A 17,619-nucleotide genomic window follows, 5' to 3' on the forward strand; every position below is an offset into this window, starting at 1 on the left:
CATGGGCAGGGACACTTTCCACTAGACCAGGTTGTTCCAAGCCCTGTCCAGCCTGGCATTGAACACTTCCAGGGATGGGGCAGCCACAGCTCCTCTGGGAAGCCAGTGACAGCCCCTCACCATGCTCACAGGGAAGAAATGTCCTGGCTGTGCTAAGAACCAGCTCCTCTGGCCTCAGGGCTATTTGCTGAACCCCAAAGCCTGTAGCAGTTCCCTCTTTTTACCAACACCCTTTGTGTGGGCAGGTCCTTCAGACAAAGAGGACAGCGCGTCGCCAGAACCTCGAGCTGCAGAAGTGTGAGGAAATCCTTGGCAAGCTGATCAAGTACCGCTTCAGCTGGCCCTTCAGGTGAGGGCAAGTGGTGTCCTCCTCCTCTGCGGGCAGGACTGGCCACAGGCAGTGTGGGGCTGTGGGCTGGCAGTCCTGCCAGATCCACCTGGGAGACTTAGGCTTCCAAAAGCAAGTCATGTGTGGGAAGAAGCTGCTCCAGAAGAAGCCACCATGTTCTCAGTCTTCAGCTGGACTGAAGACGTGATGCCCTTCTGAGGTGGCAGGCAAGGGGCAAGGAGGTAGGTGTTCTCTGCCACCTCCAGGATTTTTGGAGCACTGAGGTGCTATGACTGAGGGAAGGTACGCACCTTCCTCATGCCTGAACCGGCTCCCTGGGCTCCTGTGCTTCCCATTCCTGTGCCATAGGGCTGATGTGCCTGTAACACATCATGTTGAGGTACTGCTTGGGCTTGTTGCACCACCGTGGGGCTGCAAGTCAGGGGTGTCACAGGGGTGAAGAGCTGGGGGGATCCCACTTCTCTGCAGTGGTGCTGGGATCGGCATTCCCTTCCTATCCCTGTGGCTCTTCCTTTGGCAGGGAGCCAGTGACCACAGAGGAAGCTGAAGACTACTTTCAGGTCATCAGCAACCCCATGGACTTCCAGACTATGCAGAGCAAGTGCTCTTGCGGCAATTACCGCTCCGTGCAGGAGTTCCTCTCCGACATGAAGCAGGTGTTCTCCAATGCCGAGCGCTACAACCAGAACGGGAGTCATGTACTGTCCTGCCTGGAGAAGACAGAGCAGTGTTTGATTGACATGGTGCACAAACACCTGCCAGGCCACACGTATGTGCGCAGGAAGCGCAAGAAGCTCTCTGCCAGGTGCCAGGGACTGGAGGAGCAGGAAGGGGACAGTGAGTCAGAGCCCCTTGAACATTCCCGGGGGCGAAAAAGGAAGAAATGAGGGATGGGGAGGCTAGGGGGAGAGCCAGAGCTGGAGCAGGCCTTCTGGTGCTGCCAGGCAGTCGGATGGGTTGTCTGGAGGGAGTTGAGAAGCAGCGGGCACTTCTCTATTAATCCAGCCTTCCCTTGGGCCCATCCTAGTTTTAATTTTTCTGCAATTTCCTCAAATATTTCGTCATTAAGTGGCGATGACTTAATGCTTCCTCCAAAATCCACAAAGCTCTTCACGAGTCTGTCCTGCCAGGAGGGGAAGGTGGGAGGGCAGGGGGAGGGCCTGGCCAAGCTTGGCTGGGCAGAGGAACACCAAGCCTGCTCCAGCTCAGGCACTGTCGGTTTCCTGGAGTGAATCGCTTCCTCCCCTCTGCAAGCAGCTGGAGCGCCGTGGGACCGTCTGCTGCCAGTCATGTGAACACACCAGCCTCAAGCTGGTGCAGGGGTGGGGTCGTGTTGCTCCACAGAAGGACTGGGTGCCATCAGGCCGATGGGCTACTTGGGCTTGTATGTATATATTTATATGGTGTTAATTCTGAGCCCTGATGCCGGGCTGCGTGGGGCAAGCAAGCACTTAGGTGTACCGCAGTCCGGCTTTCACCAGCGTCCCAACACCACTGCTCTGGGGTGCTCCTGCTTTCCCTTGGGGAGCAATCCCTGGAGGTCTCAGTCCAAGGAGGGCTCTGAGCTCAGCTCCCCACCTGTACATGCCAAGAGGAGGCTCCCTGCTCACCTGGACCTGCATGCGGTCATGCAGCCCTTTGGATGCCCCAAGTGCCAGCAGCAGACTGGAGAGTGTGACTGTCTGCACAGCCCAAGGAGAGCTCCAAGGCCAGGGGAGCAGCAGAAACATGTGCTAGTAACTTTTTAAATTAATTTTTTAGTTGAAAGTGGCTTGTTTCTAGCTGTGATCTTGTACAAAGAACACCTGTAAGATACCCTTGTCTTGCTTTGGCACATGTACAGTTTATATAAAATCGTGTTTGCTTTATATTTTCCCCCTCTTTAAAACTCATTTTCCTACTAGTAGCAGGAGTTACATCAGGGACTTTGGGGGGAGGAGGGGGGGATCCCAGTCCCTCTCAGCCACAATCTCACGACATTTTCTAGTAACACCCTTGTTCCTGTGCCATGGCCCAGCACCAGCTCCTGCTGTCCCACATGCTGACTTCTTCCCTAAGAAAGAGGTTTGTTTTCTCATTCTCTTTTCCTCTCCATCATGACAGGTTTGGATCATACAATCAGGGCTTGAACTTCTTATCCCAGAATTGTTTGATTTGGAATAAATGGGCTACGGGGCTGTTCAGTGCTGGTTTTATAACAGAGCAGAAGCAGCTGTTGTAGCTCCTGGGATTTGAGAAGAAAAGAATCATTGATTACAAATTGCAGCCTAGTTTTGTGAACTTTTTAGGTTTGGGGTTTTTTTTAAACAGGTATTTGTTTTCAGTTCTGGACTGTTGATGACTGCAGATGAGGCAGGTTTCCAGCCCCTTCCCTCTCCCCAGCCTCGCACCCTGCCCCACAGAGTAGCACTGATGTTTATATCTCGCACGTCCCTTCAGAGGCTGTTTTGTCCTGTTTCCTAGAGAACATTTCCTGCAGGTCCTATATGGTGGAACCTTTGGAACTGCACGTTTTCTAAAAATCAGTGTCATTTGGGGGGAGGGGGTTTCTGCGAAGGGCTGTACTTGTAATAAATTGGAAACTTAAGAATAAACATTATGTACTTGTGTTTGTAAACCTGACTTGTGTGAGTTCTTTGTGGGTCCCTGTGCTGGTGTGGGATTGTCTGAGATGGCTTACCTCTGCCTTCCCAGAGCTGCCATTGGACATTTCTGGAGGGCAAATGGAGCTGTGGAGTAAGGGAATGGTGAGTCAGGATCAGGTCAGCTTCTGAGACTGTGCTGGTGTGTTCTCACCCTACCCAGGGACAAGGGAACAAGGCTGTGCTCTGCCTGTCCCTGGAGTGGGGAGTAGTCCTTGTTCTTTGTCCCTTGCATGTTGCCAGTGTGCCAGTTGTCCTGCTCCATTCAGGGTGGCACTGGGTACCCCTGGAGGGACTATGAAGGGTGATGGGGAGTTGGCATGTCTGCTCTTTCACCTCCCAAAGCCTCTTCCCTCCTCTTGGGGTGTGTTTTGCAACCCGAGCCATGTTTGCAGTAAGGATTTTTGCTGCTGTGTCCCAGGCCCTCATCCTGATCTCCAGCAGCCCAGCAGAGACACCTGGAACTCCAAGGGCAGCATGGCTGGAGCAGTGATGCCCCAGTGCTCGTGACAGCTCGCAGCTGTGACAGGGTTTGGCCAAAGCTTTTCTTGTTTCTGCCAGGAGGATGAGGGTTCCTGGGTGTCTTCACCCTCGTTCTCACTCTGAATCTGAGTTGGGAGTGCTCCACCAGGCCCCATACTGCTCAGCAGGGGAAATCCTGATGGGTTTGAGGGCTTGAAGGCTCTCGGCAATGGGCAGATGCTGTTTTCCCTGGAGAAGCCTCATCCCTTCTCCACAGGAGGTGGTTTGGCTTGCTGGCCATGCAACAGGACCTGGGTGAATCTGAGTGACTGGGACATTTCCAGGCCTCAGCACGGAGATCTCGCAGCAGCATCTGCTCCAAGACCTTTTTGGAGACTTGCTTTTTATAGCAGTCCCTCCATGGCATCAGTGTCCTGTGCAGGGCTATAAATAGCTGTCCTCACACCTGGCAGGGCAGTGGGGGGGCTTGGCGGGCAGCCAGGGCCCTACTACCACCATCACCAACCCTGCTGCACCCACTGCCTGCAACTAACACTGGGGACTCCTATGATTGCTGGAGTTCCAGTGTGGCCTTGAGAAAATGAGGCCCAACTTTGGCCCCCTGGGTTTCCTCATAGCTTAATTCTCAATAATAATTAATAGTCTGGGTAATGGGGTTTTTAGCACATTCCCAGAGCACAGTGGCTTTCCTTTTGCTACTCAAACCTGGAGGGAGTGTCCATCTCTGTGAGGGTGGATAACCTCCATGGCTCAGCCAGGAGTGATGAGACTCCACTTCTCCATGCTGAGCTGGACCAGGACCTCAGGGTATCCTGGGCCCATTCTCACCCAGCTGGCAGCCCCAGCTCAGCCTCTGTAGCCATCCCATCCCACCCTCTGCAGCCATCCCACCTCAGTCTCCACAGCCACCCCAAGCCAGGGGCTGCCCTGTGGGCCCTGGGCAGGGCTGAACCCCACTTGTCTCTTGCTGGGGGGCTTCATCGGGGGCAGGTGTTTGGTGCCCTTGGGGCTGCTCTGAGGAGGATGGAGATGGGATGCAGGGATGAGCTTGGGGGTAAAGGGGGCGGGGGTACAGAGGGAGGCTGAGCCCCACAGCACGGGGTTGAATGAAGCTGTGACTAGGAGCCAGTGGTGTTCCTGGGCCAGTCCTTCCATGTGATAGCTCCGCTTTGCAACAGGCTCTGTGGAACTGTGTCCCGGCCATGCTCAGCTCTCAGGACTGGCAGCCTTCAGTGGAGCCAGCTGGGCTGCCGAGGCCGATAGTGGGCAGTGGTGGGTGCCGCTGGCCCCTCTCGGGCCCGATAGCAGGGGCCTGTTGGGACGGGTTATCTGGGTGAGCGCTCCAGAGGCAGCCGCTCCTTGGCAAGCGCTGGATGCTCAAGGGCAGCCTGTCACCAGGGGTGCCGCCAGCCGGGCACCAGCACTGGGCCGTGTGCCTGGCGCACAAGGTGAACCGAGCTGGCTCTGAGCTTAGCACCCGGGGCAGAACACAGGGAGAACATGTGGCCCTGTGCCCCCTTCCCAGGCAGCCCCCACCCAGAGCCATGCCCAGCTCCCCAGCTGGACTTTGGAGTCTGTCCCACAGCCAATATTGACTCTCCTGCCCCAGGTCACAGCCCTTTTCTCTGCCCAAAACAAACTTTCCTGTGGCAGTCAAGGGAGCTCCAGAGGCTGCAGCCCACCAGTGCTGGGGACAGGTGGGGTCCTTGCCCTGGCACCATCATCACCACCAGCCTGGGGAAGGGGCTGGATGCCCACCAACACAGCCAGGGGTACCCAAACCTGGTGAGAGACCCTCGGTGTCCCCCCAGTGACACCACATGGGCACTGGGGGCTCCTTTGCACCTTCACACCAGCTTTTCTCAGCTCAGTGACATGACTTCTCCTGCCTTCCTGGCATGCCGGAGGCGGCAGGGAGAAGATTAAAGGTGCTTCACCGCATCAGTCCCCGCAGCACAAAGCCGTGGCACAGCTCGATGGTGGGTGAGGGGTCCCTATTCCAACCCCTGCCCCCACTCCAGCCCTGGGGCGGAGTCTCGCCCCTGTCCTCCAGCCACAGTTTGATAGTCTGAGCCCTAAGGGCTTCGTCAGAACGGGGGCCGAGGGCTGTTGGGGTGAGCAGTGAGTGCCAGGTTGAATGCTGGAGAGAGGGTCCGTTGCTGGGTTGTTGCTACCTGGGCAAGGGTTGACCCTCCCTGGGGCCCAGCGCTGCCCAGACTGCAGGCTGGCTAATTAACAGGTAATGAGATGATGGACAAGTCTAAGCCTCACTAGAGCTGTGTTACCCCTACAGCTCCTGCCTGCCACAGGCGCTGTGCTGCCTATGCCCCTGTCACAGCCCTCTGCCTGCTTCTCTTCCCCAACACTGGGAACCCCCGGCACATCCCTGGGGACAGCCGGGCTAAACAGCCCCACCAAACCCCTGCAGAGACGAGCTGGCCCCTGCCAGCACCTCAGGATGTCTCGGGGAAGGGTGGGCAGTTCCCCTTCTCCGAGCCCCAGCAGAGTCACCCTCCTTTCCGCCCTGTGCCCGCCAGCTCCGGCTCCCCCCGCCAGCCCCGCCAGCACCAGCTGAGGCTTGAATTTCCCTCCGGACAATGGGGAAGGCGAGCTGGGATTGTAACCAGAGCGGGGGATAAATAAAGCTGCCCAGAAGTTTCCATTACCCGCACCTCGGGCTTCTGCGGGGGACATCAAAGCTGAGCCCTCTCTGCCCAAGGTCCTGTGCCCCCAGCCCATCTCCCTGGCCCCTGGCCTGCCCCCTCAAAGCCCCTCAGCCGGGCACCGAGGCTCTGGCAGCCGATGGCACCGACACAAATCACCTTCAGAGCATGGAGTGGAAAAGATGATTCGTAAGTGTGACAGCACAGGAAAACCCTCCTCCTCCTCCTCTTCCTCCTCCTTCTTGCCGGGAGGTAGAACCGGCCCCAGGGAAGCCACAGAGAGGAACTGGATGGAGGCACCCGCTGGTACCATGCTCCTGCCAGAGACAGAGGCATGGCCCGGTATAGCTTGGCCCGACCCGAAAGCCCCTAAACTGGGGGCGGGGGGGGGGTCCCATGGGGGAGCTCTTGACCCCCTGGAATCCCCACAAACAGCACCAGGCTCGGATCAAATAACACATCCAGGGTTTATTGTTTTTTCCATTCCTCGCAGCTAATGATCAAAACCCAAAAAATTTAAAATAAATTACAGAATTAAATAAACACGGATGGATTATTCCTCTCCCTGCCCCATCCCCACCATCCCCCAAAGAAAGCGTTAGAAGAGTCACTGGATTTGGCAACAGCAACAACAAAACAACCTCTAGGAAAAAGCAGCTACTTGTCAGTGAGTGGTGCTGGGGGGGTCCCTCAGCCTTGCCCCCCTAAACCTGGGAGTGTCCCTCCTGCCCCCACACAGCCCTTGCCCTTGCCCCTTACCCGTGAGACCACTTCCCCTGGCGTAGGAGGCAGCCCCTCCCTCTAGACGTGAGTCGGGTTGTCCAGGTACGGGTCCGTCTTGGTCATGTGCAGCATGACTGTGGGGGCTTTGTAGTGGCAGTGGCCCCCGCCACAGCTGACCCCGCTGCAGGGCTTGCCCCGCGTCCTCATGCCCAGCCGCCTGTTGCACAGGCTCTGCCAGGTCTGCAGAGTTTTAGAGCTCCACACCCACACCCCACTGGTGATGCCCACCACCAGCGACATGAAAATCTTTAGCATGAAGACAGCCACAGTGGGCACCGAGGCCTCAAGGGAGCAGTTGGCGGCACGGCGGCCAGGCAGGCGCAGGCAACCGCGCTCCAGTGCCCGCAGCGTCCAGTAATCCATGTTCAGCCGCTCATAGAAATAGCAGACAATGACACAGGTGGCGGGGACGGTGTAGAGGATGGAGAAGACCCCGATCTTCACCATCAGTTTCTCCAGCTTCTCTGTGTTGGTGCCGCCCGTCTTCATGATCTTCCGGATGTGGAAGAGGGCAACGAAGCCAGTGAGAATGAAGGAGGTGCCGATGACCAGATAGCAGGAGAGGGGGATGAGGACAAAGCCGGTGAGGGCGCTGACGTCCATGCTCCCCACATAGCACAGCCCCGTGAGCTCATCCCCTGCTACCTTCCGCATGGTGAGGATGACAATGGTCTTCATGGCTGGGATGCCCCAGGCGGCCATGTGGAAGTAGCTGCTGTGGGCCTCGATGGCCTCATGTCCCCACTTCTTCCCGGCAGCCAGGAACCAGGTGAGGGTGAGGACAACCCACCAGAGAGAGCTAGCCATGCCGAAATAGTAGAGGATGAGGAAGACAATGGTGCAGCCTGTGCTCTCCAGCCCCTCCTGGATGATGTAGAGCTCACCATTCTCCCGGTCGCAGGCGATGTTCTCGGCCCCGGCCACAGAGCGGATGATGAAGGCCACAGAGTAGACGTTGTAGCACATGGAGAGGAAAATGATGGGCCTCTCAGGGTACTGGAAGCGGTGGGGGTCAAGCAGAAAAGTGAGGACGGTGAAGGCAGTGGAGACAAAGCAGAGGGTGGACCAGACCGCCATCCAGATGAAGGCGAAGTCCTTGTCCTCCCGGGACCAATACACATCCACCCCGGGGGAGCACCTGGGTGCACACGAGAGGCTCTTCTCCACGTACTGGAACTTCTCAGGGTTGTCACAGGCCCCCAGTCCATTGGGTCCCTGTCCCTCAGTAGCTGTGCCAGGTGGCCAGGGCCGGGGGGCCACGGGCAGCATCCCCTGTCCCTTATGTGGCTCGGCAGCCGAGGCATTTTCAGGGGCCTCCATGCAGAGGGCATTGGGGTCGTTCTTGGTGGGCAACCTGCCGCAGTCAAGTGACTCAGGCCAGCCGAAATTGAACTGTTCCATGATGGGGACGCACTTGTGGCGGGCCTGCTCACACATGGGGCGGCAGGCGGGGATGCTGGCGCTCACCTGGTCAGTGCACATGGGTGCGTAGAGGGAGCAGAGGAAGAAGCGCAGGTGAACGTGGCAGCCGTACTCCACCAGCGGGGCGAACTCATGCAGCTTCAGGGCGGCCTCACGCTGGCTCTCGTGCCCCAGCAGGTTGGGCATGCGGGTCAGGTTGTACCCGATCCCCCGGCACATCGGGATGTCCACGGGCTGGCACCGCGCCGCGCGCCCCCGCGGGCCCTCCAGCCCCGCCAGCTCCAACCCGCGACCGCCCACCCCAAAATGCCACAGCACCCACAGGGCCACCCGCAGCCGCGCCGCCGCCATCGCCCGCCGCCCGCACCGGCCCCGCGGCTGCTACAGCTCCGCCATCGCCCGGCCACGCTGCCCTTGCCGCCACGGGGCCGATCGCTGCGGTGCTGGAGGCGCCGCGCCGGGGCAGCCCCCGGCCCCGGCCCGCGCCATGCGGCGGCGGCCCCGCCGAGCGCCCCGCGCCGCCCCGCGCCCGCCGACACCGGCAGCGCCCGCCGAGCGCTCCCGCCCCGCCCCGCCCCGCTGGGCGTGTCCGGGGGGGCGGACGGGACGGGGAGGGGCGGGGGGCGGGACCCACGCGGGGAACGGGAACCGGGGCCCGCGGGCAGCCCTGGAGCTCCCTGGCACTGGGGACACGCGGGCGGGGGGAACGCAGTCTCCCCCCCCCAGACACACACACAAAAACACACAGGTACAGATGCTCACGTGCGCTCTCGTGCACACACTAATAAGCACGTGTCCATGTGCAAACACACGTAACACACACCCACACGCTGTCACACATTAATACACACACGCACACACGTGTACATACACGCATGTGCACACCCTTACATTCACATGCCCACGCACACAAATATCACACATTATCACACACTAAAACACACACATATGCGCAGGCGCATGCACACACTAATGTGCACTAACACAGACCTATCTACACACTAATGTGCACACGCAGACACATATTAACACACATGTCCATACCGTGTGCACGTCCACGTGCACACACACATACACTCACATGCACATGCCCACACACAGGTACACAAGCACAAACACGTTAACACATGCACACACATACACACATACAAGCACACACATACACTAACATGCACATATACTCACAGACAGACACACGTGCACGTCCACACACCGCCAGACAGGTCCCGCAGGGACCTGCTAGTCCCACAGGGGCGTGCACTAGCACATGTGTGCACACATACACCTGGGCACAGGAATACGCGTGACCTCACCGCTGCCCAGACCCGCAGGGTGCTGCCAGGCCCCCGTGCGCCTGCAGGGTGTGCGTGAGCGGCTGAGCACACCTGGGCACACCCCAGGGGCTTGCTGTCCCTGGGGGAGGGACCCTCTCCCCGCAGGGTGAAGTCCCTCAGTTTGGGAACGCAAACTGCCGCTTTTGGTCCCGCCACTGAGAACTGGGGAACTCACAGCACGTTGCACAAAGTGCCTGTGCCCCTGGGGCTGGGGACGTGGTGGGACAGTGGGGACTCCGGGAAATGGCAGCTCCAGTGCCCACAGCATAGGACAGGAGAGCCGTGTCCCCGGCTGAATGACAATTCAGGGCAGGCACAGGGCAGAGGACAGCAATGTCACTGCAAGGCCAGGGCAGCTCCTGGGAGGTGACACAAGTCAGAGTAGTCAAGGCAGGGCTGCCAGACCCCAAAATCCAATGTCCCACTCACAGGGTGACAAATTACATCCAAGGCATAGGGAGGTGTTAAAAACGCTCTGGGGGTGACAGCACCCCTGAGGACAGGCTTTGCTGCACAGGCCACCATCACAAGCGCCACCAGCAGCCCCCCACTCCTGGGAGCTGCCCATCCCAGGTCAGCCCGGATTGCTCTGTGCCATCTCCAGCACCCGTTTGGAAGCAGCTCGTTCACCCTAGGGGTGATTCCAGCAGGGTCCCTCGAGTGTCCCGAGGGACACCTGGCATGCAGTGCCTGGCTGGCGCCAGGGGGTCCGGGCATCCCGCCATTCCCAGGCATTCCCACAGCCCTGTGATTTCTTTAGTAACAACATAACAACCTGTCAGCGCGGCCCCTAATCGCTGACACCCACTGCAGGATCCAAACATCCCGGTCCGGCGCTATACGGAAATTCCATGGGAGCTGCTTATCAGCCATGTAATGGAGGAGGAGATAAGGCGTCACCCTGGAATTTCCCTGTAACATGGGGTGTCTGCACACTGGGCTCCAGGGCTCTAGGAAAAGGGTTATTGGGGGATATTTGGGATTATCTGGGATGTTGGGAGGGCTTTGTCACCTTGGCCACCAGCTCTGAGTGGTTCCAGAAGTCACTGTCCCATGTACCCAGCAACACAGAGCAGCTTCAGCGGACTTCGTGCTGTGGGTTAGGGCCATGCGCACTACGAAATGGCTGTTTCAGGGTATTTTGTGCTGTGGTGCAGTCCTGGGGAGAAATTGTCATGCATGGCTGAGCAGCAAAGTGATGGGGATGGAGGTGGCACCCACAGTGTGCTGGGAGATTTCCCTGGTCCCTCATCCCTCCACCCCCAGACCCAGGGCATGTGTCCTGTGTGAGGTGAGGGACCCAAGGCTGCCACTGCCACCACTCCAGGGCACCCCAAACACAGCTCTGGTCACTGAGGCTTCACTTCAGTGACCACCTCTTTTTTTGTTTTTGCTAAGAGAGGTTTGCTAAGGAAAACTGGGAAGCATGACCTGGAAAACCTGAAACGTCTCTGACCCAGGCCTGGTTGCCCAGTGAGGGTCCTGGATGGGTGGTGGGCATAGGCAGGGGCTGGATGAGACCTGCGGTCTTAGCCCCACCTTCCTGGTTCACCCCCTTGGATGTCCTCCCACCCTCCAACCTGGGCTGTGAAAAGTTAAGGGGGGGGGGGGGGGGAAGAGGGCTGCACAAATAAATGTATTTTAATTTAATTTTGCTTTAATATGTAAAACTGTTGCTCTTGGCTCCTGTTACCGAAGACTGGCCAAGAGCAACACAAGGATTTTTGGAGTCAAGGAGCTCCTTGTAGAGGTGTGGCTGCCCCTCACCTCTGCCCTGCACCTTGGGGTGCTCCTCCCTCACCCCATCCCCCTCAGGTACTCCCTGGGGTGCCCAAGCCCTGCCTGAGCCTCAGGGACCTGCAGTGGCAACAGCAAAAGAGCAAAGGAACCTTCCCGGAGCTTCATCTCACCCCAGAGGTGGGCAGGGGGTACCTGGAGGTACCACCAGCACCCCAAGCCTTGCCCTTGCATTGCCCCACTGCCTGTGCCTGATAGAGAAGGGACCTGTCCCTGCCTGCCCGCACGCCGGGGGAACGCGGGGACGGCGGGGCGGGGGCGGGAGTGGGGACATCCCGGCCATGCACAGAAGCCGAGATCTCCAGCAGGTCTGGGAGCCCCACAGTGAAAACAAGAACCCCAGGTAGAGCAACAGAGAGATTTACGGTTTTGGAAGTGGCCCTGCGCTGTGGATCCAAGATCAATAGCATGAAGAAAGGGCTCTCAGAACTGCACAGGAATCCTGCCCGCGAAGCGGCCAGGCAGGCGAGCGGGACGGATCGCCGGAGCCCGGGAGCCTGTGGTTCCTGGCAGAGCTTTGCCCCATTTCCTTTCTTCCCGTCAACAGCGCCTGAAACCTGTGCGAGAGCGTCGGCAAGGGGAGTAGATGGAGGGAAAAAATACGCTGGCTGCCTGCCCCCGGGTACAGGGGGGCTGCAGCAAGTACCCCTCTGGCTAGCCATGGGAGGGGGGACGGTGTCTTCATGGGGGGAAGGGCTTGGGGGATCCCCTTGGCACCAGAGGTAGGGACAGCCCTGGCGGAAGTCAGGGAGGGGGCAGTGGAGGTGGGGAGGAGGTGATGGAGCAGAGGAGGGAGTGGTGGAGCAAGGGAGGGCATGGTGGAGCTGGGGAAAGGGCGATGGAACAAGAGAGGAGGCAATGCATGTGGGGGAGAGGGAGGGGAGAGAGGATGGGGAAATGGAACTGGGTGAGTGATGGAGCAGGGAAGAGTTATGGAGGTGGGGAGGGAGCAGTAGAGTAGAGGAGGGGGTGATGAAGTAGGAGAGGGGGCAACAGAGCCTGGGAGAGGGTGATGGAGCAGCGAAGGGAGTGATAGAGCAAGGGAGGAGATGATTGATCCAGGGAAGAAGTGATCGAGCTGGGGAGAGGGCAGTGAAGGTTGGGAGGGTCAGCAGGACAGGGGAGGGGGCAATAGGGCAGGGGAGGGGGTAATAGGGCAGGGGATCATAAGATGGAGTTGGGGAGTGGGCAATGGATTTGGGAAGGGGTGATGGAGCTGTGGCAGGACTGTGGGTGCTGCTCTGCCCAGCCTTCGCCAGAGCAGCAGGACTTGTTGCAGGGAGGTGAGGGGCTCCATGCCAGCACTGCCCTTGCCTCTGCCCTGTCGAGCCCCAGCTCCCCAGTGGTTCCAGTTCCCACCAGTGCCTGGCTCGTAGAGAGAGGCAGGGGCGGGGGTAGGGAGAAGAATACACTTTGCAAGGACAGGCCATGTCCACGGTAAGCCAGGGCTCCAGGCACCCTGTGCCCTCGCTGCCAGCTCAGAGGTGGGAGATGGCACAGTCCTGCAGGGATCTGGGAGGGATAATTTTTCCCTTCCTGAAGAATTTCACAGGAATAGCTGTGCAAAAGGCCAGTGGCTTCAGTTTCAAAGGGATGCCAGTGCCAGGCCAGATGGGCTGCTGAGCAGGTGGAGGGGTCCATCCTGGGAGCAATCCATGGGGCTGTGGGCTGGCACCCACCCGGCCAGAGAGGCAGATTACCCCCGCCCCGGCCACCATCTCCTTGGGGACACCAGGAGCACCACCAGGAGTGATCCTCAAGCCCGAGCTCCTCCTATCCCTGGGCACAATCCTGTGTGATGCCAATGCACACGCATGTGCAACAGACTGTGCTGACCACAGGGCAACTGATCTCTGTGCCCCTGGGCAGGTTCTGTGCCATGGGCAGGTGCAGTAGTGGGGGAAGATGGGGATTTTGGGATCTGGTCCCCAAACAAGCAGGTGGAGCACAAACAGTGCCCCCTGGCAGCGTCTCTAGGCAGTGCCCCAGTCACCTCCTGGCTTCTGGTTCCGTGCAGGTGTTTGTGGTTACAACCCAGCCCATGGTGCAAAGACACTGTGGCCAGGACTCAGGGACACAGGCTGACATGTGTGACATTGCCAGGGATGCTCACTGCAGTCTTGTCACCCCATCACCCTGCAGCTGGGGAGCTGTGGGTCCTGCTGCCAGCCAGCCCCCCTCCCCAGCCCTGGCCACAGGATCCCTGGGCCGTGACGTCCCCATTCACACAGCAGTGACATGAAGCAGGGAGGAGACACACGGCTCAGGGCCCTAACCCCAGGATCCCTGGGAGCCTGAGGGACCAGCACAGGGATGGGGACCACATGCAGCTGTGGGACTCAGGGGACGGGGCAGGAGGACAGTGATGTGTCCCTGGGGAGCCCTTGCTGGGAGAATGAGGAATGAGAAAGGACAATGTCCCCATCTCACCCCCAGTATTTCAGCTGGTGAGTGTGGTGGCAGCACAAGGGGCTGCTTTCAGCCTCTGGCGGCACTGAGACACTTGACACCAGCAGTGGGGACCTCTCCCATCAAAGGGGATCCGGGACTGAGCCACATCCCACCCTCAGCCACCTCGCTCACCCCTGCAGAGCCCTTCTGGGGGACAAGAGCCAGGTGAGCCCTGGCAACAGCCATTCACTCTGAACCCTAATAATGGCAGCAGCTGCAGATTGGAGCAGCTGCCTGAGAGAGGCAGGTGAAGGGCTGGGGTTCCCTTCCAGCTGGCTCAGCCCTGGGAAGAGCTGCTCATACAGCCCCATGCCAGGTCATGGGGCCACTGTGTTTCCCCCCAGCTGATCTTCAGTGCCCACCTCTGTTTCCTGGCAGCCCAAGGAGGAGGAGGTTCCTCAGCCGAGGAGGTTCCGTGTGCTGGAAGCAGGCTCCAACGTGCTCCCAGACAACATCCCAAGCCAGCACAGGAGCCCTTTCACCCCCAGCCCCACTTGACCCCTGAAGTGAGGTTTCTTCCCCAGGATGCCCCATCCTGGGGTGGGTGCCGGCACCAGGTCCCGGTGCTCACATACACACTCAGCCCTTTCTTCAGCCTCAGCCACAGGCTCGGTGCTGGCAGGAGGCTCCATGCTGCACAATGCGCCTCCTTGTTCGCCCGGCCCAGGGCTGGCTTGTGGGGAATGGCAGGGAATCGCCTCCGTTTCCTGCTGGAGTTTTATTACATTCACCGTATAAATAAATAAATACGATCCAGAGGAGAAGGGAGAAGCACGGGGCAGGCTGGAGCCAGAAAGGACGTGGGCTGGGGCTCAGCCCCACAGCACCAGGATGGGGGGGCGCCCTAGGAGGGGGCAGGGGATGCCCCATAGCAGCTGTGTCCTGGGATGTCCATGCTCCCTGGTACCTCATGCCTTTCCAAGGAGCAGCAAAATCCAGGAGGCAACCACCCGGTCAGGGACTGTGGCCACCAGCCCCGCTACTTGACTGGAGGAAAAACCTTCTTCCAAGCAATTTGGGAAGAGTGGGAGCCCCCTCAAGCCCTGCTGCCCCCTGATGAATTGCTGTAGCACACTGAATGATGCCATAGGCCAAGAACCTCTGCAAAGGTTCAGGCTTTTGTGGGCTCACAGGCTGGACACAGTCAAAGCATCCCCTGGGAAGAAGGAACTTCCTTACAGAGCTGAGCTGCAGCCCACTGTATGCTGCAGGAGCAGGGAGGGCTCCTGGAACCTGCTGGAAATGGCTTTATCACACCATTGACTTGACCAAGCTTCCCACGTGGTTGCCAAGACCAACCACATGTCTACAGTGCAACCCCAAGGCTCTGTCACCTGCCACCTCCCCTGGGTGTCCCACAGCCATGGAGGGCTTTCTCCAGACCTTGCCTGCTGGCAGTGCCATTGGTGCTGTAGTTCTCCAGCTGCATGGACCAGGAGGAAGAATCCTGACTTTTCCAGGGCTCTTGGGTTGGTGTCAGCTCCCCCAGCACAGCTCAGCCCAAGTGCAGGGAGAAGGTGGGAGCAGCCCCAGCTCATGCTCTCCTGTCTTTGATACCTCCAGGTGAGTATTTCTCTTCTTCCCAGTTACTGGACAGAGTTATCAGTGATGGGAAGCCCCATATTGCATTTCTCCCTTTCTTTCCAGGCCCCAAACACCTTCTAGTGGGTGGCATCCCAGTCTATGGCAGGAAGCTGGAACAAGAGGATCCTTAAGGTTCCTTCCAATCCAAACTATTCTCTGATTCCATGGAAGCAGCCCATGTTCAAGCATCATCCTAATGGTTCCTACCCAAGGCTGGGCCACTCCTTGCTCTGGACAAACCATCTGGCACCAGCATCCTCCTCTCTAAGCTGGTTCCTCCTTGTGTACTACCTCTTCTCCTCCTCTCCATGTGGAGAACACTAGGAGATCCTCACCTCTCACCTGGCCAGAGGAGAAAGGAGAAAGGAGAAAGTTCCTCAGACATGTCAAAGCTGTTCACTAGAGAGCTGCCACAGTGCAACAATTCCATCCCCACCTCCCCTGGGCCCTCTCTGGAGAGGAGCTGTTGTGAATTAGCTGCGGCTCAAGGACCTGAATTTCCCAGAGCCTCATTTCTCAAAGAACAGAGCCTAATGTCCTGGCAGGGCCAGCTCAAGGGACACAGAATTTTGACAAGTTTAGGGCAAAGAATTTTCTGCTCTGCTGGAGATGGACCCAGAGCCCTTCTCTCCCTCTGCCTTCCATCCCCCACATGGTTTTGGGTTCATGTCCAAATGGGAAGTTCCTGATGGGTCACTTTGCTCTTCATTGTGACCAGATGGTCAGATGGGCTCTGACACCCCTCAGGGATCAGAAAACCCCTCACCTGCCTGGCCCCCCCAAACACTCCACTGGGGAGTTCAGACCTGATCCCAGTCTCTCTGGGGGAGATGGGATTTAGGCACAGGGAATCCAAACCAGCAAAGAATTACACCCCAGATGACCCAAGTGCAACCCCAAGTGTGTTCCAGACAAGCAAGGTGACCTCTTGCCATTGCCCACTCAGACCAGTCAGGAGCATGTCAACTCTCCCACCTCCCCAGGGCACCAATCCCTTGGGGCAGCACTGGTGGATGCAGGCAGAGAGCTGGAGGGGTGCATCCCACCAGGGAAGGACTTTTTACTTGAGCAGCACCAGCGTGACCTACTTCTATCTCAAAAACATCCTTATACACCAAGATCTCTGAAAATATTCAAAAACCAAAGTTTAACAAAGAAAGCAAGCAGCACCATGGTGGGTGAGTCAGCTGCTCCTTTTCTTTTCCAAAAAACATCTTCACAAGATGGGGCAGTGCCTTGTCAGGTCCATCATCATCATCATCATCATCATCACGGCACCAGGAGCTCAAAACAGCAACCTGGAGTGGAAACCCTCAGGTATGTCAAACAAAAACACGATTCCCCATTCGCTGGCTAATCCTGTTCCCCTTGAGGGGGAAAAAACCACAAAGCTCCCAGATTTATTCAGCCAAACTCAGCACTTTTGGGTTTTGCTGATGGTGTCTAAATATAGTTTGTGAGAAACAAATAATCTTTCAGGGATTTTTGCTACCTCCGTCTCTCCAACCATCTTGTTTAAAGGTCAGCGGCTGCAGTGAGGGCTCTCTGGCATCATTGGGCAGGAGCCTGGAGGTGAGGAAATGAGCTTTTTGATGTGTCATCAAGGCTGTGAGCTAGGTCACCCATCCCTGGTCTCCTCCAGCAGTGCTGGGGTGGGCTCTGGGGTGACTCCTCTCTGTCCCCATCCCCAAGTCCAGCCTGTCCCTCTCCTGGCCCTGCAAATAGCACCAGTTTCCCCAGCATGTGCTGGTCACTGGAGGAGATGGGCAGGGAAAAAGCTATTATTGAGGAGGCTGACAGCTGGAGGTGACATCCCTGGAAATGCTCAAGGTCAGGTTGGATGGGGCTTGGAGCAACGTGATCTAGTGGAAGGTGTCCCTGCCCATGGCAAGAGGTTGGAACTGGATGGGCTTTAAAGTCCCTTCCAACTCAAACCATTCTGTGATTCCATGATCTCATCCCAGAGCAGATCCCAGCTCCCTGGGTGCCCTGCTGAGCATCTTCCTCTGATGTTCCTGCAAGTTCCTGATTTTGCCCTGCTCCAGGGTACCCTGAGTTATCTTTCCCCTCTCACCATCCCTAATCCTGCCCTGTTCCATGGGAAAAGAGCC

General features: G+C 58.1%; 2 protein-coding genes across 2 annotated transcripts in view; one reads left to right on the forward strand and one right to left on the reverse strand.

Moving 5' to 3' along the window:
- Positions 1-2,966, forward strand: part of BAZ1B (bromodomain adjacent to zinc finger domain 1B) — a 44,325-nt gene extending 41,359 nt beyond the window's left edge. The window contains exons 18-19 of the mRNA XM_069033626.1: positions 246-349; positions 870-2,966. Of these exons, the coding sequence (XP_068889727.1) occupies positions 246-349; positions 870-1,236 (471 nt within the window). The 3' untranslated portion in view covers positions 1,237-2,966. The remainder of the gene's footprint in view (positions 1-245; positions 350-869) is intronic.
- A 3,619-nt stretch (positions 2,967-6,585) lies between these two features.
- FZD9 (frizzled class receptor 9) lies at positions 6,586-8,854 on the reverse strand. The gene has a single exon (XM_069033389.1). It carries the CDS (start codon positions 8,691-8,693, stop codon positions 6,939-6,941), a length of 1,755 nt encoding a protein of 584 aa, XP_068889490.1. The 5' UTR covers positions 8,694-8,854; the 3' UTR covers positions 6,586-6,938.
- Positions 8,855-17,619: the final 8,765 nt, after the last annotated feature.

The sequence above is a fragment of the Aphelocoma coerulescens genome, chromosome 19, assembly GCF_041296385.1.
Source record: "Aphelocoma coerulescens isolate FSJ_1873_10779 chromosome 19, UR_Acoe_1.0, whole genome shotgun sequence".
Classification (NCBI taxonomy): domain Eukaryota; kingdom Metazoa; phylum Chordata; class Aves; order Passeriformes; family Corvidae; genus Aphelocoma; species Aphelocoma coerulescens.

Excerpts from the sequence above, each read along its gene's own strand:
- FZD9 (XM_069033389.1), bottom strand. The coding sequence starts at position 8,693 with ATGGCGGCGGCGCGGCTGCGGGTGGCCCTGTGGGTGCTGTGGCATTTT.